The 26,822-nt window shown below is 49.4% G+C and overlaps 1 protein-coding gene across 4 annotated transcripts in view; it reads right to left on the reverse strand.

The window, feature by feature from the left end:
* Positions 1-207: 207 nt before the first annotated feature.
* Sema5b (semaphorin 5B) overlaps positions 208-26,822 on the reverse strand; it is a 123,042-nt gene continuing 96,427 nt past the window's right edge. For 2 of the 4 annotated variants that reach the window (NM_001415135.1, XM_087576201.1), the window contains 18 exon segments: positions 208-1,320; positions 1,543-1,748; positions 2,123-2,167; positions 2,469-2,618; positions 2,722-2,892; positions 3,372-3,590; positions 3,681-3,906; positions 3,989-4,136; positions 4,266-4,409; positions 5,405-5,586; positions 5,741-5,858; positions 11,342-11,549; positions 11,675-11,882; positions 13,190-13,325; positions 17,518-17,803; positions 18,416-18,629; positions 19,006-19,104; positions 19,382-19,444. In NM_001415135.1, the coding sequence (NP_001402064.1) occupies positions 1,162-1,320; positions 1,543-1,748; positions 2,123-2,167; positions 2,469-2,618; positions 2,722-2,892; positions 3,372-3,590; positions 3,681-3,906; positions 3,989-4,136; positions 4,266-4,409; positions 5,405-5,586; positions 5,741-5,858; positions 11,342-11,549; positions 11,675-11,882; positions 13,190-13,325; positions 17,518-17,803; positions 18,416-18,629; positions 19,006-19,104; positions 19,382-19,444 (2,982 nt within the window). In that variant the 3' untranslated portion in view covers positions 208-1,161. 4 annotated transcript variants of the gene reach the window in all.

A 26,822-nucleotide genomic window follows, 5' to 3' on the forward strand; every position in this document is an offset into this window, starting at 1 on the left:
GTGCGTGAGACACACACACACACACACACACACACACACACTCACACGTGCATAAACCCACACACAGATAGATGGCCTCTATTAAAGTCAAACTCCACTTGGGTCATTTCCTCCATCTTGAGAAACCATCTGTTACCTCAGAGCATTGCATTGATGGACTACACCATGCCAAGAGGGCCCACACACATATGCACAAAGACAGTTCCATTTGGAGGCTGGATATCATCTTTAATTAATAATGCCACAGCTTACCATCCTTTTTGTTGCTGTAGCAGATGGTGTGTGTGTGTGTGTGTGTGTGTGTGTGTGTGTGTGTGTGTGTGTGTGTGTGTTCCTGAATAATGAGGGGCCAGCAGAGACTCTCAAGCAGTTCTCAGCCAACGAATCTTGAGCAGCGACAGTCTCCATAGGCATGGAGGCCAGGCTGCCTCTTATGGTCTTGAGTCTTCCTTCCTTCTGGGCCACCTTTCGTGCACTGAAGACAAGTTCCAGACCTGTGCCAAGAGACCTGTGAAGAGCCTCTCAGCACCCTCTAGCTTCTTGTTCTCAGTCCTCACTGCCTCATACCAGAGGGACGTCTCTGGTCGAAACACAGACTGTCTGACAGAGGTTGTCAACCTAGGCCGTCGCTGGTCCCCTGTGACACTTAGAGAACAGCATCAGAGTGGTCCAGCCCTGGGCTGAGATCTGAAACTTCTGGAACATTTGATGGGACACCTGATGAATTCCTTTCACTGACAAGCTGGACTCAGCCCAGGCCTTTTGGGGGACCAGTAAAAAGGGGGCAAATTTAGTTGATGGTGGCCATTGGAAGTCATTTCCAACCCAAACATAAGAGCCCACTCTGTCATGTCTATTCTCCAAGTTCCTCACATACCCAGTAGGTTCACAGCTCAGACATGGCAGGGGAAAGTGATGGTGGGTCACAGGAGACCATGAGACCTGGGCTGAGCTGGATCTGCAGCCATGTGCCAGCCTGAAGCCAGCCCTCTCTCCCATGGTCAATGACAGCCAGAGCTTTCTGGAGCCGGATGGGACCCCCACTGGCCAGGCAGCAAGTTCTCGGCCCAATGCAGAGGGGAAACCAAAGTGGTTCTATGGTCTCGTTCCCCTGTTCTCTGCCTTGGGAAGGCAAGGAGCCCGAGTCCCAGGAGGGTGGGATCAGCTGTTGGGGAAACAGCGCTGTCCGGGTGAGGCCTCAGGCCGGAAGTTGGGTTTGTTCAGTGGGCTGGGGTAGTACGTGGTTGTATACACGTTGGTCTGCTGCAGTGGGTAGAAGGTGGCTCTGTCATCAGGGATTAAGTTGTTCTTGTTCAGTGTCTATGGGAGGAGAAGGAATGGAGAGGAGAAAAGCAATGAGGAAGGGGCCAGCCTAGGGCAAGGAGTCCTGGAGCTAGCCATTAAGGGAAGAGCCTAGCTTTAACATAATTCTCCTTCAGGTGGCTACTGCCTTTTCCCTTCCACCCACCCGGTGCTGTCCAACATAGAGCCAGGACCACAGTATCCGTCACCCTGCCCTTTGCCTCACACAGAGATTCCCACCTTGAATTCCATGGGGGTGTACTTCTCATTCTTGGGAGTGCCCCCGCTTTTGTAGTGCAAGTGGTTAGGGGTGGCGGGATGGACAAGTGTGGACTCCTGAGACTGGCGCTGGCAGTGCTGGCAGGACAGGTACACTGCCAAGGTCAGTAGCCCAGATCCCAGGAAGCAGGACACGCCAGTGACTATCAGGTGGATGAGACTGAACCCTGGAGGAAGAGAGGCAGGTGGTGAGAAAGAGGGCCTTCTGATTGTCTTCCTGGACGTAATGGCTTCAAGAGGTTCCAGAACATGGAAAAAGGAAAGAGCTTTGGGGGCAAAATGAAAGGAAAGAGAGATTGGGGAGGTTGTCACCAGGGCCTTCTCTCCCAGGATAGCCCATTGGTGAAGCTGAAGACAGATGACTTCCTTGGATGCAGACTGACGCATCCTAGCCTAGGAGGGAACCGTGCAGACCTCCCTGTGCACGACCTTGAAGCCACTTGGGGACCTCCCCAGGCTTAGCTGCTGTAGAACTGGGAAGAACACAGACCGAAGTGTGGCTGAGGGGTTGAAGGGCAGGGACGCAAGTGACTCTTTTTACCTCCACAGCTGGCAGTCTCCTCCACACTGGAAGCAGGCAGGATGACTGCAGGGAGACCAACGGAGAAGGTTAGAATAGAGTGAGCAGGGAGGCCTCCCTTTGGGGCTGGTTGTCATCTAAGAAAGAGATCCTATAGGTTGGTGGCTTCAGGCCCTCCATTCCTTCCAACTTCTCTGCAGACCCCCCACCCCCGAGGATGGCCCATTCAGTGCAGTGTGAGAACCTCGAATATGAGACACATGTGTCGTTTCTGATGCTTCATCCCATACTCCCATCTTGACTCCGGAGTGTGTGTGACGGGGACCAAGGCGGGGCATGGTGGGACAGTTCTAGCAAAAGGACCTACCAGGAATCTCACTGTAGGGGCAGGGCCGGCTCTGGCTGCTGTTGCCAACACAGGCACCTGGCCCTGGGACAAGCTCCTCACAGCTCCTGCTCCTGCTCTGGGCCCCATCCTCCGTGCAGACACCCCACTCAGACCACAGTGACCAGCCTTCTGTGGATGGTAGGTTGAGAGGAGGTTGAGCGTCTCAGAATCTTCCTGTTGAGGCTTAGCAGGTTGATAACTGTCCCCAACCCCAGTCAGATACACACAGTACCTGGGCAGGCCTGTGTAGCACATAGTGCCTCCTCCGTGTGCAGGCCGAGGCAGATGTCCTCACCTGGGGACGGTGCGGGGCTGGTGCAGGAACGGGTGCGTTGATAGTGGCCACCACCGCAGGATGCTGAGCACTGGGACCATGCAGTCCAGCAGGACCAGGCACCCCGCACTGTAAGCGTGGGTTGTGTGTGAGAGGGAGGCTGCCCTGGGTTTCATGCCCTCAACATCCACCCCACCCCAATTCAACAGGTCGCAGTAGTAAGGGGTGTCCTCCAACACCCCATATCGGACCCATCTTAAGTCAAGTTGGATAGCTCCGTAGGGAAAGAAAAAGCAAGGCAGCAATGAGGAAAGATCTCGCTCCTGCTCTATCCCAGTAGACACTGAGTCCATGGTGAGAGCAGATCTCAGTGAGTTCAAGCTGTTCTAGACAGCGAATTCCAGACTAGTCAGGGCTACTGAGACCTTGTCTTTAAAAAAACAAACCAACAAAACAACAACAATAAACAAAAACAAAAACAAAAACCCCCAAGGATCCTGGGACTCCTTGCAGAATTAATTTCCAAAAAGAGATCACCTTCTCAGGCTGGAGAGAGTTCCTGAGGAGATGGGGTTGCCTGAGGCTAAGGTTTCCTTCCACAACCTTACCTGGGCAAGCCTGAGGGTTGCAGTCCTGGTACTCTGCAGCATCTCCCACGCAGGGCAAGCCCCCGTTGCGGGGCTCCGGGTTGGTACAAGTTCTCTTACGTACGCGGAAGCCCAGCTCGCAGTCCCGGGAGCAGGATGACCACAGGCCCCAGGTGGCCCAGCCTCCACTCAGAGTGTGTGGTGACGTGCTCCCGCTGCGCAGCAGATCCTCCACTAGGGCTGCAAAGGGTCGCAGGCTCAGCGACTCTGACGTTGGGCTTCGCCCTAGGCCTCCCCGGTTCCCGCCCTCCCCACCGCTCCTGGCTGTACCGTCAGTGTCGCATGCTCCGGTGCCATCAGCCGGGCAGGTCCTGGTCTCCGTCCTCCTCTTGCCGAACTGCAGACCGTGCGGGTCCGGCAGCGGCGCGCGGCAGGTGAAGCGGAATCGCTGCTCCTGGCGCGCGCCACCCTGCGTCACATTCACGGGTAGCCAGGGCGTCCAGGGTGTGTTGCGTCGCACTTCTGGGCAGGCCTCGGGGTTGCAGGTCTTGAACTCCTTTGGGGTGAAGGTGGTTTCAGACTCCCACCCCCGGCCTGTAGGTCTCCCGGCACCCCGCACCCCAGCCCGGAGACCTCACCACGCCGCAACCCGGGCACGAGTTGCCATTCTCGCAAGAACGACGGCGCGACTGCACGCCACCCCCACAGTTGCTGCTGCACTTGCTCCACGAGCCCCAGGAAGCCCAGAAGATGGGCACCGGGCAAGGCGTATTTTCATTACAGAACCTGGGGAGAAGGGAGGCTTGTCATCGGAAGGAGAGATGCGGCCATCCCAGCTCCAGAATCCAGGCTGGAGGATGCCCGCATGGATCCCACATCCCAGCTCCAGCGTCTTCGCAACCACAGCTAGCTCACCGCTCCTCCCGGCTCTTGCCCACGCAGATGCGGCCCCCATGGCGGGGCGCTGGGTTGCTGCAACTTCGCTGACGGACCTGGAAGCCGATCCCACAGGACGTGCTGCACTGAGCCCACGATGACCATGCGGTCCACGCCCCATTCCTGGTGGAGTGGGAGGGGACAGAGACACATGCCCCTCTGAGCCCCAGCTTCTTAGATCTGGGCTGCATCTGAGGCAGATGGATTTTGTATTGTTGTCAGGACTGGCGAGACAGTGACAGAAAATATCAGCTCCTAACCAGGCTGGCTCAGGCAGATTCGTGCATTCATCCGTTTGCTCATTCATGCCTCAAATATGTATTGAGAGCCTTCTTCCATATATCAGGCTGTGCTCAGGGCCAAGGACACAGTGATAGGGCCGGGCCCCTACACAGACAGGCAAAAGGACACACTCTTTAGAGGTCTCAGTTACCATTCCAACCTGAATTCTTCCTTTCCCCCTTCTCACATACCCAGATCTCTTAGTCCCCACGCTCCTCCCTTCTCCCCTGCTTTATCATTCCCCAGCCTCAGACATTCATGCCCAAGTTGACCAAAGAGATCAAAGTTAGAGTTTCCTGCTGACTGGTACCCTTATCCTTCAAATCAGACTAATGACTGAATTCCGACCCCTTGAGGTTGCTGTGAGGGTTAAATTAGTGAACGCAGATAAAATAATTAGTTTAAGCATCTCTAAAACTATGGGTTAGTTGTGATAATAACTATTTTCTGCAGTTCCCAAGAACCACACAGTATAGCTATTCTTTTACAGACTTTCTCTTTTAACCTTCGCAGCAACTCTCAGGTGGGTATCGTCGTAGTTACTTTAAAAAGAGTAACTACATAGCTGGACAAGGCCATGCCTCTAGATGGTGCAGCCTGGGTCATCACCACCTCATGCTGCCCCTCAGTATTGGAACAGCCAAGCTTTATTGCAGCAATTCCCATGCCTGCCCAGTCTTTCTCTTTGCATTTCCTGCCTCTCGGACGTTAGCTTCCTGTCCAGACCCGGGCACTGCACTGAAGTGTAAACGCCTGGGTGAGATGCCCCATTTCCCCAGTTCTCTTTGTATGAGTCCTACCTAAGCAGACACCATACAAACCCTGACCTCACCTACCTGGAGCAATTGGCGATATGGATGGCTGGCCCCAGGCATTCGAGGCCCCCACAGCGGGGCCTTGGGGAGTCACAGGATCTGGCCCGGCATAGGCAAGAACCCGAGTTGTCTCCATCTAAGTGCTCACATGGTTTCCATGGTGACCATGGGCCGAAGCCCCCGTCCCGTGTCACATTTCGTACCTGCAGACTCATATAAGGGGCAAGACTCCCATCACACAAGGCAAAAACAGGGGAGGGATGAAATCCCGGGGCCCGTGGAGCACACACTGACGGGGAGTCATAGCTGGCACTGAGGGGTGGCGGGGGGAAGGAGCAGGCACACAAGGGTTCTCACAGGACAGGCTGTGATGTTCTGGATCCACAGGCTCATGTTGGAACTGTCCTCAAGCGTGCTGCAAAGTTGCCGCTTCCCATCCCAGCCGCAGTATGGGTCCCGTGCTCCCAGGCATGCCCTGCCAGATAAAGGTCCTGAGCCTCAAGCTCACTGGCTTCCTAGGCTCAGCTTTGTCTCTAGAAAGTACCCAGACAACACCCCCCTCCACGCCCCCCGCGGCCACCTCTTTCTGTCCTGGTTTTCTTCTATGAAAAGGATTTAAGTTCAAAGTTGGAGATTTAGTTCAGCGGTGGAGCGCTTACTCAGCAAGTTTAAGGCCCTAGGTTCCACACCCAGCTCCGGAGAGATGAAAAAGGAAACACGTGCGCTTGCTGTGTTCATCATTTAGAGCACTTTCAGAGGCACAAATTCTTTCAGTGAAATAACCCAGCAGGTAGGCCTGCTGCTGTAGCAGGCAGGAAGAACCCAGAGAGCCCAGCAAGGACTTAGACTTAGCCAAAAGACTGGATTTCTTCCCCCAGAGCTGGAGGGCGCCATTACTCCTCACCTGGGACCCCTGGAGGGGGTGTGGTTTGCAGAAATGCAAAGAGACAGCCTTTTCCTTCAGACCCTCAGAAGCTGTTCTTAAGTTTGGCTCATATAAAAATCCCCTGAGGAGCTTAGAGAAACAGTGGTACCTGAGTCCTCCCCAACATGAGGTCTTGAGAAGAAACAGAGGCAGTGAGGGGATGGGTGCGTGAGTTCACAGCATTGCACATGCTTACGAAAGGATTTTCCCAGCAGTCAAAGGGGCCAAGGATGCTGAGAGTCAAAGGGATAAGGAGCCAAGGGCTTGCAGTTTTGTCGTCCCTGGGATGGAATTCTTTTTTTCTCTTGATGAGTCATTTATTAGTCATGGTTTAATTGACTGACTAATTATTTTGTTAATTAATAGATAAGGTCTCGGTCTATTTTCCAGGCTGGCCCAGAGCTTACTATGTAGCCTAGGCTGGCCTCAAACTCACAGTGATCCTTTCTTAGACTCTCAAGTGTTCAGATTAGTTCATAAGACACCATGCTAAGCTCCTGCAAGTTCTTCACATGTAGTGAGTTCAGTAGGTCATGCCAAGCATCGGGGGTGGGAGTGGGAGTAGGAGGAGGCCATGTGAGAGTCTTGCAAAGAAGACAGAAGAGAAAAGAACTGAAGAAGACACCAATGGCCCCTGTTCAATGCTGGCCCACAATCTTGTATAATCCATGTGGTGATTTAGGCACCTGTTTCCAGAGGCCGTGATTGGACCCCACTGAGCACACTGTGGCCTTCCTGGGAATCCAGAGCACTCCCATGTCTGTGGCTAGTGAAACTAGTTCCTTTCCACTTAGTAGAAGACATTTATGCATTTTATAGCATAAGCATGCTCATGTCAAATCAAACCATTAGTGTGATTTGAGCATTTTTTTTTTTCACCAGAAGAGTTTATCAAACTGAACATTGTGGGGTTCAAAATAACCTAAGAGCACAAGGAATACTGACAACCATGGCTTTGAGACCATGGCCTAAATCTCAGAGTTAGCTCAAGAAGAAGCAAATTCAACCAGTCAGAACTCAATGGAGCCTGGACATAGATGATGACAATTAAGACTCTCTGTGTATGTGTGTGCGTGCTTGAGACATGCACACTCACATGTGGAGGCTAGAGGACAACCTTGGGTGTCACATATCCACCTCCTTTAAGACACAGCCTCTCACTGGGATGTAGAGCTTACCAATTAAGCTGCATTGCTGACCACCAAGCTTTGGGGCTCCTCCTATCTCTACCTAAAGGACAGAATTACATGTGGGAGCCACCACACCAGGCATTTCTGTGTGGGTGTCGGGTGTTGAGCTTAGGTTTTCATGTTTGTGAGGCAAGTGCTTTGCTGACAAACACCCTGAAAACCCCAAAATAAGACTCTACACAACAAAAACAAATGCCTGCTAGCAGAGAGAAGGCTAAGGATGGACAGTTTTGAACCAGCTTATAGAAGATTCTGGAGAGCCCAGTGTGCCTCATGTTACTGTTTCCTCCAGAGCCTTGCTGGGTCTAAAGCAGTAGCTCCCAGTCTTGAGTGCAAATCCTAACTTCCAGGGCATCTTTTGAAATGCTTAAGCAAAAAGAACAAAGCACTTGCAGCCTGTGGGCCTCTGGGACTAGAACTCTAGGTAGACTAAAGTCCAGGTGTTAGAATCTTCAAGCTCTGGTGAATAATTATGGTTGAAAACTTCTTCTGTCCCAGGGCCGTGCTTGTTAAGGCCCCAAGTCAAGTGGGATCTTGTTTCCCCCACCTCTGATCCTGACAGAATAGGGAAACAAAGGAGAAAGAGTAGAAACTACGGCTGCTTTTCTTGCCCCAGGTCCTCCCTCATTCTCTGCTTTTCCAGTTAAGGTTTAGAGAGAAAAAGAATGTGGGGGGAGGAGGAGGAGGAGGAAGAGGAAGAGGAGGAGGAAGAGGAGGAGGAGGAGGAGGAGGAGGAGGAGGAGGAGGAGGAGGAGGAGGAGGAGCAGGAGACCAGATTCTCTACAGGTAGCCCATAGCCCACCCTGATAGTCTGAGAGGCATTTGAGAATCTCCTATCCAGAGCCAGTGTCTCCGGCTGCTGCCGCCAGCCACTGCAGCTAGTAACTAAAAGGGGCTCCTCAGGTGAGTCTACACTTACTGCTTTTGGGCTAACGGGCACTTCAAAGCTGACAGAAAGGACCCTGCTTTAGAAAATGAAAGCTCCATTCTAAAGAGCAGGAGAGTGCCTGTCATATAGAAAGTGGTGGGAATTTAGAGTTCTTTCATGAAAGGAGCCATCAGGCCAATAATACATCACCGTGTCATTTTTTTTTTTTTTATTACTGTAGCGTCTCAAGCAGCTATTACGAAAGGGAACAGGTTTACTCCAAGGGCTCACAAGTAGGACAGAGATGGGTGCTCGGCATCCATCGTGAACTAGAGGACCCTAGCTCCCTGCAGCCATTAAGGGGTGGGTGGAGCTGTCCAGGATAGAAACAGCAGCATTGGGCTTTCGAGCATGTGAGAATTACTTAAGACTGCCCAGAGCAAGGATCCGGTTGAAAGAGATGCCACTGAGCCTGGGCCTACCCCTGAACTCACGGGGGTGGGGGTGGGGTGCTGAGGATATCCGGGAGTTCGGGTCGAGGGGCAAGGTCTACGGAAGAAGGAAAGGGCAGACTCGTGCATTGAGCATCTTAGCTCTTAGCTCCTCTCTGGCCGAGCCAGAGTACTGGTTACACACGGTGGGACTGAGATGGCGCTAATTAGAGGAGGTAGAGGCAAGCTTCCGGGTGTTGGGTAGAGGAGGAGCTTGGTGATGTCTCTGTTACCTGCTTTGATCTTCCTGCCAACTTTGGATGGAACAGGGACAAACATGAAATGCCTGGACCGTAACAGAGCCTCCCCGACCCCAGCAGCACTAACTGATGCACTGTGGTTGCTCCTGGACTCCCTGACGTAAAGGGAGCACAGCCTGCTGCCTGCACACCGCTGCTTCTTTCGCTTTATTAACTCTCTGATAATGTGTTTATTATTTATTCAATGTAGGGGGCAGGCATGCTCCTGTCACGGCACACGTGTGCAGCCCCCCTCCCACCTTTACAAATAGCATTTTTACTGTACACTTCAGCAGCTTACAAACCAAACTCAGCAAACGGGGCTCCAAGTTGACCTTCTGCCACCTTGCAGAATGGCAGCATACTGGGGACACTCTTGTGAGTGGGGACCTGTCCCTGCTCCTCACGGTCCTCTCATGGCTTTGCAGTAGAATGGAGCCACGCTAACCCACCACGAACGTCCATCTGCCTCCTGACAAGACCACTGCTTGCATTCTGATCTGCCCTACAGAACATCTGCCCTACAGAACATCTGTTTGGATGGACAGTCTGAGACTCTAGCTCTTTGCTCCACCCCCATGATTCAGGGCTTCTCAGCTGGCCTCAGTCCACTCTCTGGGCCCATTTTCCACACCTCTCCAGGACCAGCCCCTTAGGCCAAACAGTTAACTGAAGCATCGGCCTCAGGGCAGAAGGTCACCTTGTGCCGGGCGGGTCTGAGTAGTGAAGTATAAAAAATACTGGGCCACTGGGTTTTCCATTAAGGATTTATAACCTCTTGGAGAATAAGGCATGTGTTAAAAGTTTAATAGCAATGCAAGTGTTTAAAGAGAAGTTGGAAACAAGGAAAACGCTATCAGCAGGTAGCCACTGCTTTCTGGCCAAACAGGGCTGTCTATAGTTGATGTCACAGATTCAGAGGCCAGAGAGCCCAGAAGGCTGGAGCCTCTTAAAAGCAACTGCAGAGACAAAAAGGAATAAAGATTCTATCTACCCTTTACGACTTGCAAGCCTAGGCCCTTCGTGATTACCAGGGCTGACCTTTACACTTCTGCCAAAAGTAGACAGCCCTATGCCAAATACCCCAGTCCCTGGCAAGAGAACTGAAGCTCAAAATGGTCACAGAGTCTGCTTAAGACCATGCAGCTCAGAGCGCAGCGGAGTGGAGGTGGGTTCCCATGCGTGTCTGGTTCTATCTGTACCCTCCCGGGACACCCTTCTGTTTTCTCCACATGGTAGATCCAGGCAATGCTTTCTTTCTTCCCGAACCAGATTTGCAGCATGGAGGGCTATAGTTATGGAGTCCCACAGCACAAGCATCCTCTCAAACCACCAGCTCAGCAAGGTACCCTGTCCACAGCAGGGCTTTGTAAAGTGTGTCACTGTGAGGTGCGGAGGCTGAGAGGGGTTCTAGCGACTGCCCATCATTAGCAGCCTCCAACACCTATCCATCCTTCCTCCTCCCCTGTCTGCAGGCCTCCGTCCAAGCTACTAGTGCTCTCAGAGAGCAACCCTTGGCAGCATGGAGCCCATTTGTCTCCTCCCCAAATCCCAAGGACAGATGGCACAGCCGGGAGGACTCTGTTACAAAGGCCACGAAGTTCACATGACTGTTCTGATGATCATACAGCCAGGGCAGCCTCAAGGGCTGGGAGTTTGGGGCACAGTTCCATTTGGCTTTGACTTCTCTTAAATACTGGTTTCACTGCTGCCAAAATTTGTGACTCTGCTCAAAGCCTATGGACCGAAAGCAATGGAATATTGTAGTTCTTCAACCTGGCTGCCTTATCTGGCTGGTCTGCCTCCAAGGAAGGTGAAGACCTGGGGGCTGAGCCCCACTGTCCCACATCTGGGTAAGCATTGCTGTGGTTTAAAGGCAAACAGTCTCTCTCTGAACTAAAGGGCCTGAGAACAAATCAAGTGTGAGAGAGAGAGGGCTGGCAGGCCAGAACTATGTGGTTGCCCACAAAAATAACAGCCACCACAATTCGCTAAGTGCATGGCTCCCTCAGGCAGGGGTAAGTGCTGATTAACACTTATAAACACCTTCCAAGATGTTTCAAGCACAGGAAACCAGTGTTTGCAGACTTATCCAAAGGTACCACCCAACTGGAGACCCGCAGGGATGCGAGGGGAAGTGGCTCTGACTTCAAAGTCACGTCACCTCTGAAGCATGATTGACAGGATAGCCACTACCATCACAAACCGAATGGTACCTTCCTCCCGCCCTCTTGCCTCAGCTTACCCCTGGCTAAGGTAGGCCGAGCACCTCTCCAGCGGGACCCGCAGCACCCGGTCGCTCAATCCCACGTAGAGCGCACGCGCGCTGTGCAGGATGCGCAGGCTCCGCAGAGGTTCAAGGCGCCCAGGGGGCAGCACATGCAGTTCCTCTAGGTAGCAGCCACGCAGACTGCGGCTGGCGGTGGACAGCGCTTTCAGGATGGTACCCGACTCTGTGGGGGTTGGGAGGAGGGTGACAGAAGAAAGCAGCCTTTAAGCCATGGCTGCTTACAGCCTCTTCCCCACCCAGCCTCAACCACTTCTCCATCTGCAGCCCAGGCGAGTCCTGCCGGCTCACCAGTGCCTATGTAGAGTACGTGGTACAGTGTGTCCTTAGCTTGCACAAGGTCTACCACAAGATGTGAGAAGCGGACGCTGTCCTGGGTGACACAGGGCTCTGGCGTCACCGGCTGCACAGCTTCGCTCATCAGGAAGAGCCTCTGTGCATCTTGCAGGCTGCGCTCCGTGAGGTTCTCGTTAGGGCCAGTCTCCGGCAGGGTGCCACACTGCCACAGGAAACCGAGTCATTGGTGCCCAGTCCCCACATGGTGGGAACTGACTTGGTCTCCTTCCCACCCGTGGCGACACTGAGTAGACACTAATTCTCCAACATCCCTGGTCCCCAGCATTCTGTCCGTGTCCCTGATTCTTTTCTAAGAAAGGGTGAGTCTTTTTAAAACCAGGAGAAACTGAGTCTGGGAAGACGGAGGAAGAGAGACCTGCTAGGATTGGGGAAGAGGATAGGAGGGCAAAGGGGTCTGGTCCAGACAGATCATTTGAATGTGTCCAATGTCCAGTATTTTTAGGCTGCGTCATAGGTGCCCACCCCCACCCACACTGGGCCAAGGTGTTTTTTTTTTTCTTTCTACACTCTTACTAGCTCCAAGTTTGTGCCTTCTTGTCTAAAGCTGGAAAACAGTTACCTTTTATTGGGCATCACAACACCCTTTTGCACAAATCCAGAAGGGAACTAGTATGGTGTGGTGTGATCTAGTATAGTCACTTAGTTCCAAAAAAATGAGTGGGAGGATCACGGAGTTGGGTGAGTTGCCCAACATCACAGAGATGGGCTGGATGGGGCTCAGGATTGCTGGACTGAGAGCCTGAGCCTTCCCCAAGGCCATGTCACCATGGAGGAGGCAGTTGGAAGGACATGAAAGTCAGCCATCAAGACTGGACATAGTGGCCCGCACCTTCAATCCCGTCATTCAGGAGGCAGACACAAGAGGACTCTGTGAGTTCAGAGCCAGCCTGGTCTACAAAGAGAGTCCCAGGCCGGCCAGGGCAAGACAGTGAGACTTTCTTCAAAATCAATCAATCAATCAACCAATCAAAATAAAAAATAAAAATTAAAAGGTTTCCATCAGTCCTTTTATGCTTTCCTTCTCATCACAGGATCAGGGGATACAGGTACTACTCCGGACACCCGTAACTACTGCCTGCATTCAGGGTTCCTACACGCCGTAGTTCCCACAATGCACATCGTCTGAATAATCTCCAGATAAAACATCAAAAGTCTGGCCACAGCTATGTGGTGTTCTCCTGACCTCTCCTACTCTGTGTAGTTGAGGTCCCTGTCTCTCTGGGCATGTGGGGTTAATAACAGAGATAACCAAGTAGCTTTGCTTCTCCCTATCTCCTCAATAGCAGGCTGAGGATTTACCACCCTCTGAGGGACCTATCATAGACCCCACCCACACCCCAAAGACAAGCCTGGAACAACAGGACGGGGCCAGAGTCAGCCTATGCTGAGCAGTTGAGAGTCAGCTTGTGGGTTGGTAGTGGGTGGGAGGCAAAGGAGGAGAAACTGTACCTGGAAATTGGGGATGGGGTTGGCGATAGGCAGCCAGGCAGCCCTGGGGTTTTCCTGGTAACGAAATGGGCCATTGAAAGCCTTGGAGATGGCACTGAGGTTGAAGGCGCAGACGGCAGAAGCTGCAATGCTGTTTCTAAAAGGCAAGAGTTAGAGGAATGTGGTCCTTCCTGCCGGATTTGGCTCTCCTACTGGGCCAGGCCCTCTCCTCTGAAGCCCCTCGGCCCCACCCCCACTCCTCATCCCCTAGGTCAGGAAGTGGCTAGGATGGACCTCTTCCAAAAGAAAGGTATTTATCCTTTAAAGGTCTTCTTTCTTTCTTTCTTTCTTTCTTTCTTTCTTTCTTTCTTTCTAAGATTTATTTATTAAATACGAGTACACTGTCACTGTCTTCAGACACACCAGAAGAGGGCATCGGATCCCATTACAGATGGTTGTGAGCCACCATGTGGTTGCTGGGAATTGAACTCAGGACCTCTGGAAGAGCAGTCAGTGCTCTTAGCCACTGAGCCATCTCTGCAGCCCCAGGTATTTATCCCTCTCCACACGACTGCAGGAAGAGCTTGTTGGCAGAAGCACTGGAGCATCACACACACACACACACACACACACACACACACACACACACTCACACACACACACACTCACACACACACACACACACCACACCACACCACATACATATACACTCACACACACTCATACACACACACCACACCACATACATATACACTCACACACACACACACACTCACACACACACCACATACATATACACTCACACACACACACACTCACACACACACCACATACATATACACTCACACACACACACACTCACACACACACATACCACACCACACCACATACATATACACTCACACACACTCACACACAGTGACCCACACACACACACACACACACCACACCACATACATATACACTCACACACACATACACTCACACTCACACACACACACACACCACACCACATACATATACACTCACACACAGTGACCCACACACACACACACACACACACCACACCACATACATATACACTCACACACACATACACTCACACTCACACACACACACACACCACACCACATACATATACACTCACACACAGTGACCCACACACACACACACACACACCACATACATATACACTCACACACACTCATACACACACACTCACACACACCACACCACATACACATACACTCACACACACTCATACACACACACTCACACACAGTGACCCCCCCACACAACACCACATACACATACACTCACACACACTCATACACACACACTCACACAGTGACCCACACACACACACACAACACCACATACACATACACTCACACACACTCATACACACACACTCACACAGTGACCCCCCCACACACACACACACACCACACCACATACATATACACTCACACACAGTGACCCACACACACACACACACCACACCACACCACACCACATACATATACACTCACACACACTCACACACAGTGACACACACACACACCACATACATATACACTCACACACACTCACACACAGTGACCCCCCCACACACACACCACACCACATACATATACACTCACACACACTCATACACACACACTCACACACAGTGACTCACACACACACACAACACCACATACACTCACACACACTCATACACACACACTCACACAGTGACCCACACACTCACACACACACACACACACACCACACCACATACATATACACTCACACACAGTGACCCACACACACACACACACACACACCACACCACATACATATACACTCACACACAGTGACCCACACACACACACACACACACACACCACACCACATACATATACACTCACACACAGTGACCCACACACACACACACACACACACACCACACCACATACATATACACTCACACACAGTGACCCACACACACACACACACATACACTCACACACACATACTCACACACACATACTCACACACACACTCATATATACACTCAAATACACTCAACACACACCACCCCATGCCACTACCTCACCCTCTTCCCTTATTCAGAGAGGGGTGGACCACACTCAGCGGCCCACATTAAGAAATATTATTTGGGGTTGGGGATTTAGCTCAGTGGTAGAGTGCTTGCCTAGGAAGCGCAAGGCCCTGGGTTCGGTCCCCAGCTCCGAAAAATAGAACCAAAAAAAAAAAAAAGAAAAAGAAATATTATTTGATGGCTGGAGAGATGGCTCAGCCGTTAAAGGCCAGACTCACAACCAAAATTATGAAAAATACATTTTACAATACATCTACATTGAAGTTTCCTAAAACAATACTATGCAAGCTAAATATGTTATACCTTTGATATTTGATTTCAATCTAGTATGATACATGCATATATGTATTAAATAGGTAATTAGCAAGCCACTAGCTTACACTGCGGCCTGCAACTCCCAGAACCAGATGATCTCTACCACCCTTCCAGGCCCAGAGTCATAGGTCTCTACGGATGCCAGTTGAGCAGTTCACAGGCATGGCATGTCACAACTACGTGTCCACTCGGAGTCCCTCTCTGCACTGGTTCCTCTCCAAATGTGTCCATTTTCCTCCCCTGCCTGGTCCTCCTCCCACCCCATGCCCAGCTCCCCTCCCCAGCACCTCTGATGCTGTCCTGTTCTTCTTTCTGTTGGTCTCCCTACAGCCCAGATAGGCTCCTAATCCACTCTGCACAAAGCAGTCAGAGTGAAAGTCCCCAAACCCACACCAAGCTGCTCACTGGCCTTTTTTCAAATCCCTCAGTAATGTCTCCTTGTCCACAGGGGTAAAGACCAAAACCCTGAGAGCAGTCTACAAGGTCCTTGGGACACAACCCTCCTGCCCTTACTCTTTGGCGTCTCTCCTGTCTCTCCCTTCTTTGCTTCAATGTTCCTGTCTCACAGTCTTCTTTGAAATGCATAGGGAACTTTTAATGATTTTTAAAATGTGCATGGTTTGCCTGCATGTATGTGAGGGTATCAAATCACTTGGAGTTGAATTACAGACAGCTGTGGAGTTGCCCTGTGGGTGCTGGGAATTGAACCCAGGTCCTTTGGAAGAATAGCTGGTGTTTTTAACTCCTGAGCCATCTCTCCAGTCCCAACACATTTTTTTAATTCCAAGCTTTTCATATGTTATTTTGTGGGAGGGCTGGGACGTCTTTCAGATCCTGGTAATGCTACCTCCTATGGAAAGGCTCCTGTGATCTTCACCCTATACCCTATGGAAAGGCTCCTGTGATCTCCACCCTATACCTGCTTCCTCCCTTTGTAAGAGTCACCAAGGTTAAAATGGGTTGCTTGAAATAGCCTTGCTCACTGCCGTGAATGCTTTTGCTCACTGCTGCCCACCCCCACCCCAAGACAAGCACCTGGCATGGAGGGGTACACAATAAATAAATGGTTTATAGTCTACACTGATATTGTGGTTTTTCCTTCATGTCTCTCCAAGTCTTTCTGCCCTCTGCTCACAACCACCGTCCTACACTGAGAGCTAGCCACCCTTAGTCATGGCCAGCAGGCTTTCAGCTCATGGCCTGTGTGAGCAGTGTTGAATGTCTGTCCCCTGGCCAGGATGGCTTCTCTGTTGCTACCAGCCAGTCTCACCCACATCTTTGCCTGTCCCCTCAGACTGTCCTTTCTACAGAGGACTTGGGAGTATTCAGTGCCTGCTACCTGGAATCACTGACAAGTTCCTGATATCCTTACACAAGGCCTTCCTCGGTCTCAATGGTGCCCATTCATCACTTCTAACATGAAAAAATCCCTTGTTGTGTTGGCCTCTACATGGAGGAGAAGTGGAGGACAGTCTGACATCCCTGGGAAGGTTGCTCTTCCTCATATGGAAGGAAACAACAGGGTTGCCAAACGCCAGTTTGCAGCTTCTGTTGTAGCTGGGAGGGAGGCAGGAGAGGATTCCTATACGACTATGGCTGCTGAAAAGGACTATAGAGTATCCCTGCCTGGGGCTGCCACCCATTCATCCCAGGCAGGGATGCTCTGCCCTTTATGAGCCGTCAGGAAGCACTCCTCCCTTCTGCACTGCCTAGGCCTGCCCTCCTCAGCGACTCAGAGCAGGGGTTGACCACTCCAGAGGTGGTAAGAAGCCACAGGTCACCAGCTGCAGGAGCAAGGACCTCGGTGCCTTATGGATGAAGACACCAGACTCAGAAAGAATCTGTTGAGCCCACCAGGCTGCTAGGTTAGGCAGAGTGAACCCTGGACTGACAGGGAAGATGGGTAGCCGAGGGCGGGGCCACTCACACGTTAGTGGTGAAGACGCCATAGATGAGGTCCTGTTCGGGCAGATGGAAGGCACTCTGCAGCTCGTTATAGTAGAAGGGGACCTCCCCTGGGCGGGAGCAGTTGAGCCGGGCCTTCATGAATGTGGTCCATGTGTCCTCCAGCAGGAAACGACCCCCTACATCATTCTTGCACACTCGGGCCACCCGAGAGTACACAGTGCGTCCACAGTCATGCTCCACTGCATTCTCCCGAAGGAAGAAATACGCAAACAGCCCAATGTCAAAGGCTGCCACAAAATTTGGCTCTGTGAGGATGGAAAGAAGACGGCAGACTAGGAAGGACTCAACTGTTGAAGTGTTCTTCGGTGGGAATCTTAAAGCCCTCCTTGCTGACCCAGGTTCTAAGTAAGTCTGCTCTTCCTTCTGCTGTAAAATGAAGCTCTCATACTTATTAATAGTGTTATTGCTAACAGCGTTACTTCACTGGATAGAATACACCATCGTAAAAACGTTATTGGTTCATCCATTTAGTCCTCACTACAATTTATAAGACTACCGTGTATTACAGAGGAGGACATCATGGTATAGAGAGGCTCGACACACACTGAAGGCCATACAACTAGTTAGTAAAGAAGTGGATTCATCCTCAAGGGGAAGGATGTTCAGACTGTCTTCCTCAGTTTTCCCCTAATTTCTTCTTTTCCATAACCACTACAATATGCAATTTCAACTCTCTCCCCTCACAGCCTGCCCTTTGCCTGTTCTGGGTACTAAGGACATGTCTGGGTCGTTGGGCAAACATCTTCCCTGCCCTATCCACTTTATTGACGAAGCAACTGAGACTGGAAAGGCCAATGGGCTTTGGAAGGCAGGACAGCCCCTCATTAACCCCCCCCCCCAGGCCTGGGCCACCTTACCATTGAGCCATTTAGAGTTATACTGGGCAGTGCGAAGCGGCGGCCCACTGCCCAGGCTACGGTAGATGGCCGGGTCCCGACCGGAGAAGTCAATGACGGTGGCTGCGTAGAGCTCCCCCTGGGAGGAGATCACGGCTGTAGAGTTGTGGCGTGGGTCATAGGGGCAGCGGGCCACGCCATTGATCTTCTCAATAGCCCGGCTGAGGTTCCCCACCTGGAGACGGGGGAGAAGAGAGCTTTTCCCTGGGGACCTAGGACCATTGGTTTCTGTGCCCCACCTCCCGTTTTCAAGTACCCCCGGCACTGCCACCCTGTGATCTCATGGTCATTATAAAGGATGAGGTCCTTTGGGAGCGCCCACTGAACCCCAGATGGACATTTCAAGTAAGACCGATGAAGAAAATACTGAAGAGAGGTTCAATTTGAAACTGAGGTGAAGAATGAATTGTTTTGTATTTGTCCCAACATAGCATGGAGAGACATTCCCCACCCATCCTGCTACATTTGTCAGTCCCCACTCCGAGGCTGTGTGCCCAGGCAACACACCATCCCTTGACGCCCCTCTTTGGCTACCCCTTCCGATGGCCCACCTGTCTGCTGGAGCACACAGGGGAAAAGGCATTGGTACCGCACATGAACACCTTCCGGCCGGAAACAATCAGGACTCGAACGTAGTTCTGACATTCCTCCTGAGATGGGAAGGAAAATGAAAGAGGACCACGACTCCGCGGGTGTGGCTCCAGGCATGTTTACCTCATACAGCGGCATGGCCGATGCCAATGAATGTCCTACAACATCCCTGCACTGGATCAATTCTGCTCTGAGGTCCAACTTATGTCTCCATGGACTCCCTTTGCCCTCACCCCATGCTTCTCGGGCAAGCGACCTCATGTTCACAAGGAAGGATTCCCCAAGATCTCCTGACTATAAGCTTCCAGCAGAGTCCCGGATGCCACCAGCATGTACCTCAGTCTTCCCTTTGCTCTGGCAGGAGCGGCGCGTGTCCTCACTGGAGGCCCACTCTGTAGCCTGTGGAAGGAACAGAGACAATATCTGGTGCGCGCCCCGGACATTGCGCACTGGGACAGATGGCAGCCAGGGTCTGGTGAGGACAAGGAGCTAGAAATGGTCTTGGAAGCCTGAAGGTTAAGGTTTTCTCCCCCAACATCTGAGGTCAGGGACTCACCCACTTTGACTAGTGGGTGGTCCCTCCGCCTGACACTTTCTCTGCCTGATTACAATGAGGACACCTAGGGGACCTGCTTTTAACTTCATGGACTCCGTTAGCCCCACACGGCTTTTGAGGAACTTCTCCCCAGATCAGCTCTGGAGCTGCCAGTGGCCAAGAAGTGTTTTCAGACCACCCAGGTCTTGGTGGGGGACAGGAATGTGCCTTCTTGGGGTCCCTCAAAGGAGTAGGAGGCTGAAGGGGTGTCTCTCTCTAAGGACTAGACTATGTAAAGCTTAGAAATAGTAGTTGTAGTTTTCCCACTAAAACCATGTAACAAATTATTTTTGTCCCTCAATCTCTGTAGACACTGAGGTTCTTGGTGACCATTTAAGGTGTGTGGTAGTCCATGAATAGGAGTCTTCGTTTCTTGTGTAATAGGCTGTGTGTGTGTGTGTGTGTGTGTGTGTGTGTGTGTGTGTGTGTGGTGTGTGTGTGTGTGTGTGCCCTTTACCTCACTTTACCTTACTTCATCTAGAGATGAAGAATTCATGCCTCAGCTGCTCTCGATGAAGTCTCTACTTTCTTTCTTCTACTCTCTCTGTCTCTCTGTCTCTGTCTCTCTGTCTCTGTCTCTCTCTCTTTGTCTCTCTCTCTCTCTCTCCCTACCCCTTTCAACACAAGCTGAAGAGGACCTTGAACATCCGAATACCTGGCTTCTGAGTTCTGAGTGCTGGGGTCTCAAGCCATGATACCCACACTTTGTAGAGTGCTAGAAATCAAACTAGGCATTTGTCTACTTTCCTTCTTGATTCCTTTGTGACATCATTTGCACTGGGGCTAAAGGGCTGCAGACACAACTATCTCATGTCCAGGGCAGTAGGAGGGGGCTGTCTCCACCTGGGATTTCTCCTCCTTTTATTCTCTCCCCCACTCCGATGAAGCACTGAAGGGAAGGGTAATACTTCTTACCCAAGCAACTGTCACCAGTGCCAATGTAAAACATAAACCCCTCCGCCTGTCCTTGAAGCCCTGAGTAAGCCTCTTTCTCTCTCCCCTCCCCTCTCCCTGCCTCTCTCACCAATACACACTCTGCTCTAATTCCTCACACAGCTGTTTTGCTAGACCATAGAAAGCAGGGGACAAGAAGGGAGCCACAGGGATGGCTTCTGCTCCTCAGACTGGCACATCCACCTCTACAGAAGCATGGCTGCTTACAGCAGAGGGAGGCGGACACAGCTAGACCCTTGCATCCAGGAGCTGGCCTCCACTAAGCCCTCCAGACCACTCTGGGGCTCAGACCTACTTCTCCTCAACTTTAAAGAAGGTCAGATCACCTTTAGGGTCAGGGTTCATCTGGATGGAAGTGGCTAAACATTGTTAATCTCAGGACCCGTTAGATCCCAGGTTGGGCTTCAGAAGAGAGACGAGGAAATATGAGAGTTCTTGGAGCTTCTGGGAGCAGGAAAGGTCAATGACCCCTAAACACTGAGATGCAAATGACAGGTCATGGTCATGGTAAGCTACACAAAGCATTGGGGCACACTGAGGGGGGCAGTCTGTTCTTGGGGGAGTGTCACCATAGCACAGACATTTGTGAGAGTCTCTCTGCATACTGTCAGTGACCTTCAATTGACAGGGAGAGAGCTAAAGCCAGTGAGGTTGAACTCTCTGATCAAGGTCACGAAGTTAGCAAGGAACGATGCAGATCACTGATCTAGGTGCCAAGGGACCTCTGACTCCTCTCACAGGAAGCAGATCTCACGAACCCAATGTTGCCCCGTATGGACCAGAGGATAAGCACGTTTATGATAGCAGCACAGAAAGGGCTTTCTGGAGTCATTGGAAAATCTTTTTTATCAAAATAACAAACGATTCTTAAAATCATAAAAGATGATTAAACAAAACTGCTAGCAACCCTCTCCTCCAACAACCCCTTCCTGGGTGTAGCTCTTTGCTACCTATCCCCCAGGACTGGAGACACTGCCCAGCAGTTAAGAGCATTTGCAGAGTTTAGTTCCCAGCACCCACACTGAGTGGCTCATGATCACCTGTAAATACAGCTCCAGGGGATCTCACACCATCTTCTGGTCTCTCTCAGTACTTGGTAACAAGCACACACACACACACACACACACACACACACACACACACACACACACCATCTCACACTCAGCTTTAGACAGGAAAAGGCATTCCCATCTGTCTATATCCACTAGACCACAGTCCAGAGAACACCTGCAACTCCCTTCCATCCAAATATGCAATTCATATTTTAATTAAGATCCAATATTCGTTGTTCACATTGTTGTAAATACATAAAACCTCTTCCCTCCAGCCAGCTAGCGCCTCAGAGTCCCCTGACTGTCAGTCACTGGCTTGTGACACAAACCATGGAAAAAGAAAACGGGCTACCATTCAACATTTGAATCACCTGAATTTTTAATGTAAACTTATTTAGATGTATTTCAGCCCCGTGTCGATCTTATACATTAGAAAGAAGAAAATGTCAGTAAATCTATGTGTCTTTAACATTTTTACATTCAGGGAGCATCTCTTCCGAATCCCTTTCTGTTTGGACCTGCCGGAACTCATCTTGCTGCTCTTTCTTTTATATAGAACGTCACCCCTGAACTACCCAGGTGTCAGTAAGGAGGGAATCTCAGAGCACTTTGCTCTGGTCTGCAGAACTTTCTTCCAAGTCGCTGTTCTGTTCTACAAGTTTGGACACAGTTCTCTCTTGACCTTAGAAGGTGACTGACTAGTCCCGACTCATCTTTCTTCCTTTTATGATCTTACAATGACTGTCACATGTCAAACAGGCTACTGTTGTCCAGTCAGAACGACACGGACAATGACCATCTGCTCAGGCTATGGCAACTACATCAGGACCAAAGTCTGGCCAACACTGACTGCAAGATGCTGTCCACTGTGAGACACACTGATTTCAGATGCATTAAACTGTGAAAATGGTTATCCTAAAGTCAATCCAATATGCATAATTGGAGTTATGCAGTTTCCTTTCTCAAACGACCTTCTCCATTGATTTTCCCCCCAAAGGAAATAATTTCCATATCATTTCCTAACTATGTGCACAAGGGACTCTGATAATCTATTATTTCCCTTCCCCATCTTAATACCCTAACCTGCCAGTGGCCCCATTGCTAGTGATGCCTCCTGCTGGCTAAACCCAGGGACTTGCCTCTCTGCTTCCAGAAGCCATACTGCCTGGATTCAGCTGTTTCCTCTGGTGGTGCACAAAGTACATTCCCAGCATCTTTCTAAGAACTGTCGTGGACTGATTTTTAAAGTTCATTTATGTCTGAATGATTCCTTCTCAATGCTGATTGTTTGCATACAGAATTCTAGGCTGACTATGACCTTCACCCAGTTCTATAAACATTTATCCATTGTCCTCTCCTTTCTGAGATCACTCTTTTTTTTTTTTTTTTTTTTTTTTTTTTTTTTTTTTTTTTTTGGAGCTGGGGACCGAACCCAGGGCCTTGCGCTTGCTAGGCAAGCGCTCTACCACTGAGCTAAATCCCCAACCCCTCTGGGATCACTCTTGAAGAGTCTGGTGTAATCCGTCCTCACTGTCTTTCAGAAGAGCCCCATTTTTTGGGGGAGGGTTGTTTCATTTTTTTTTTGTTTTTTGCTTGTTTTAAATAACAACAGTGATTTCAATTTGATATTAGTAGGGGTCACGTTTGAGAACTTGGTTTAACTTTCAGTTTGAAAACTTGACCTCAGTCTTGGCAAATTTCTCTTTTGCTATTTTGTCCTTTCTTCCTGAGCCTTCTCTTTCTCTATTTTGGAACGCGTGTTAAACCAACCTATGGTTGGTCGGTATGCCTTGATACATTCTCTAGCTTCCTGGTATTTCCCATTTTTCACTTCGTGACTCTAGCGCCCTAATTTTGGTAGACTTTTCCCCAACTTTATCTTCACATCCCTCGGTTCTTGTTTTCCTAATTGCGGTTCTAGTTGTCAGACTTTCAACTTACTGCTTCATAAAAATATTTTCAAATGTAAGAAGGCACAAATTAGTTTGTAGTTAAATTTAAAATGTTTTATGTCTCACGTATATTTGCTGCTGCTTGCAGCTTGCTTCTTCCTGTGTTTATTTTGGTCTTCTCTTTCCCTTTAAGGCTTTCCCGAGTTGATGGATTTGGCTTTCTATATGCTTTTTTATTTTTTTATTTAAGCCACTTGGCATTTTCCGCTGAAAACTACCAAGACTTCTTAAAGAAATGGCTTGTTCCATCTAGGACAGCAAATGCACAAAGTGAGCCTAGAACATCTTGTTATTCCACAATGCTAGGATGCTACAATAACTCGATAGAACTGGTCAGAGAGGACCGGGAAGCTGACTTGAAGAGGCCTCCCACTGGGACAGATGGGCTAGCTGTGAAAGATTAGCGACAACCTCGGACTGAACCACATCAACACATGTGAGTTCATGACTCTGAAATAACAGTAAGTGAAAGCGGCTGGGACTGCAGCTCACTGTCTAGAGAAGGCTTGCTTGGTGCCCACAAAGCCCTGGGTTTTGTCCTTAGGAAGCATTGCGTCAACCAGGCATGGAGTTGTGTATTTATCACCCTAGCACCTGGGAGATGGAAACAGGAGCTGTCCTTGACTGCATAGTGAGTTCAAGGCCAGGCTGGCATACATGAGACCCTGCTTCAAAAGATAGATGGATGGATGGATGATAGGCAGATAGATAGGCAGATAGATAGATAGATAGATAGATAGATAGATAGATAGATAGATAGATAGATAGATAGACAGACAGGTAGGTAGATAGACAAACAGAGAGACAGACAGACAGATTGAAAACTAGTAGGTAATAGCAGATAGTGGAATATACCACAGTGTGTCAAGGATATTGATTCAAGTTGAAATCATTTGAGGAATTGACACTTGAGAAAGGATTCCTTGGCTTTACTTTCCCCACACACAGCAAATCATGAAGAATCTTATAGCAAAGCAGCCCTCTCTGACTAGGATAGGACGAGAGCTTTCATTAACAGAGACTAGTGGTAACTAGGACAGTAATTAAAATGACTCATTAGAGTAACGTTTGTCTCTAACTAACTTTTACACACTGCCATATATCTTTGTGCCATCCCTAAAAGTTTAGAGCCTAGTTCAAAGCCCATGTCTTCTACCATAAAATTCATAAACTTCTCTATAAACTTCGTTTGAAAGTATAAAAGCATCTTGCCTTGGTCTTTCATTTGTATTTTATTGCTCTGCAGAGATCTTCAGGTATGCATTGATCATGAAAACATGCATGGTTCTCTCTGTTAGTCAGCCTTATATCCTTCTGTTTCTCATTCAGCCAAAGCCTGCAGAGGTGAGAGAGTGGCAAGGGCTTGCCTTTCTCTTCTATATTAGCAGATTCTATTCCATTGCCTTTCTTGCCTGGCTAAAGAAATTGAAAGGAGGGGAAGCTTGTGTCCAGCTCTCTAGGAAAGTGGTCTATCTTGATGGGGAACCACACGGTGCCGCTCACATCTGGAAGGGTCCAGAACCAGAGAACAGGCCAGAAGGACAGAACTATAAACTGGAAGGCCTGCCCCAGGGATCCATCCTTCCAACAAGACCCACCTCCTAAAGGTCCCACGACCTGCCAAACAGTGCCACTGCTGAAGGACGAAATATTCTAGCCTGTGGGAAACACTTAGCAAACACGTGCCTTGCCTTTGGTATCATTGGATAATGAAAGTGCAAAGGAATTTGCTTTGTAGAAGCAATCTAGTTGACATATTGTAACACTGAAGACCGGATGGATCTAGGAAATGGTCATCAGTAGCCGCAACAAAGACTCTGTGTGCCTCCTGAGGACAGGACCCGACACCTCGGCAGGAATCTTGCCAGAGTCCAAACAGATGAAGCTTGTAAGTTTAACAACCGATGAACGTATAATGCAGGGGTGAGACATAAATGATACCACCCAGATTGTAGCCAGAAAAATTAGGAAACGATTAGACAAATGACCAGGTTTCTTAAATAAATAATATATATAATTATATATTATATTATATTATATTATATTATATTATATTATATTATATTATATTATATTATATATAATACATGTTATATATAAAATATATATAATTTATATATATTTATATATAAATATATAAAAAATATTTCTATATTATAAATATAATTTATATATATTTATATATATTTATATATAATATATATATAAAAGAAAGTGAAGAAATAATGTTTAAAGAGACTTAAACTTTTTTTTTCTTCTTTCTTTTTTTTTTTTCGGAGCTGGGGACCGAACCCAGGGCCTTGTGCTTCCTAGGCAAGCGCTCTACCACTGAGCTAAATCCCCAACCCCGTGAGACTTAAACTTTTTAACCAGCTGCAATGTATTCGGATCCTAATTCAAGCAGAATTATTTTGATTTTTTTTTCTTTTGACAGTCCTATGAATAGCTTCCCACATACTAGGGAACAGCTCTATCACTGAGCTATGTCCTCAGCCCTGTAATGAAATTATATGAGACAATTAGGAAACCATTAGGGGTTTAGTGATGTAAAAATATTTTATATCACTTAAAATAGTCTTTATAGAAATGTATCTCCTTTTTGTTGTTGTTGTTATGTTGAGATACAATATCGTAGCCCAGGCTAGCCTTGAACTTGAGGCTATCCCGCCTCAGTCTGCTGGGATTATGAGTGTAGGCCGTCACACCCAGACTTCTCCCTTTCTCTTTTCTCCCTCACCTCCTCCCCCCTTTATTTCTTTCAACTTCATTTTTATTTTTATAATGCTGGAGATGGAATTCAGAGCCTCGTCCATGCTAAGCAAGCAAGGGCTTTCCCACTGTGCTCCATCTAGAGCTCTGTGTACTGAAATCATGGTTGCCATAATATGTCGGAGCTCTGCTTCAAATGATTCCTGACAGGGAAGTGGGGACCACAGGTGAGTGTCACCACGAGCTGCTCTTGGGCGCCCTGGCTTCGTTGTACTATGGATCCTATTGTATGTGTGCGGTTTTACACAGTGAACAATTGCTTTAAAGTACTAAGTAACGCTTAAAACTCTGGAGGTAGACCTCTTAGGGGCCTATGGGGTCCCTCTCTCTTAAGCTTCCCCGCAGGAACCCCATCTCTGCCATACTCTAGAACTCACTGAATTTCTCTGGTCTCTGAACTCACTGAGTTTCCCCTGCAAAGATTTCTCCGATCTCTGGCCCGGGAGTGGGGTAGG

Source organism: Rattus norvegicus, chromosome 11 (genome assembly GCF_021556685.1).
Source record: "Rattus norvegicus strain SHRSP/BbbUtx chromosome 11, alternate assembly SHRSP_T2T, whole genome shotgun sequence".
Classification (NCBI taxonomy): Eukaryota; Metazoa; Chordata; class Mammalia; order Rodentia; family Muridae; genus Rattus; species Rattus norvegicus.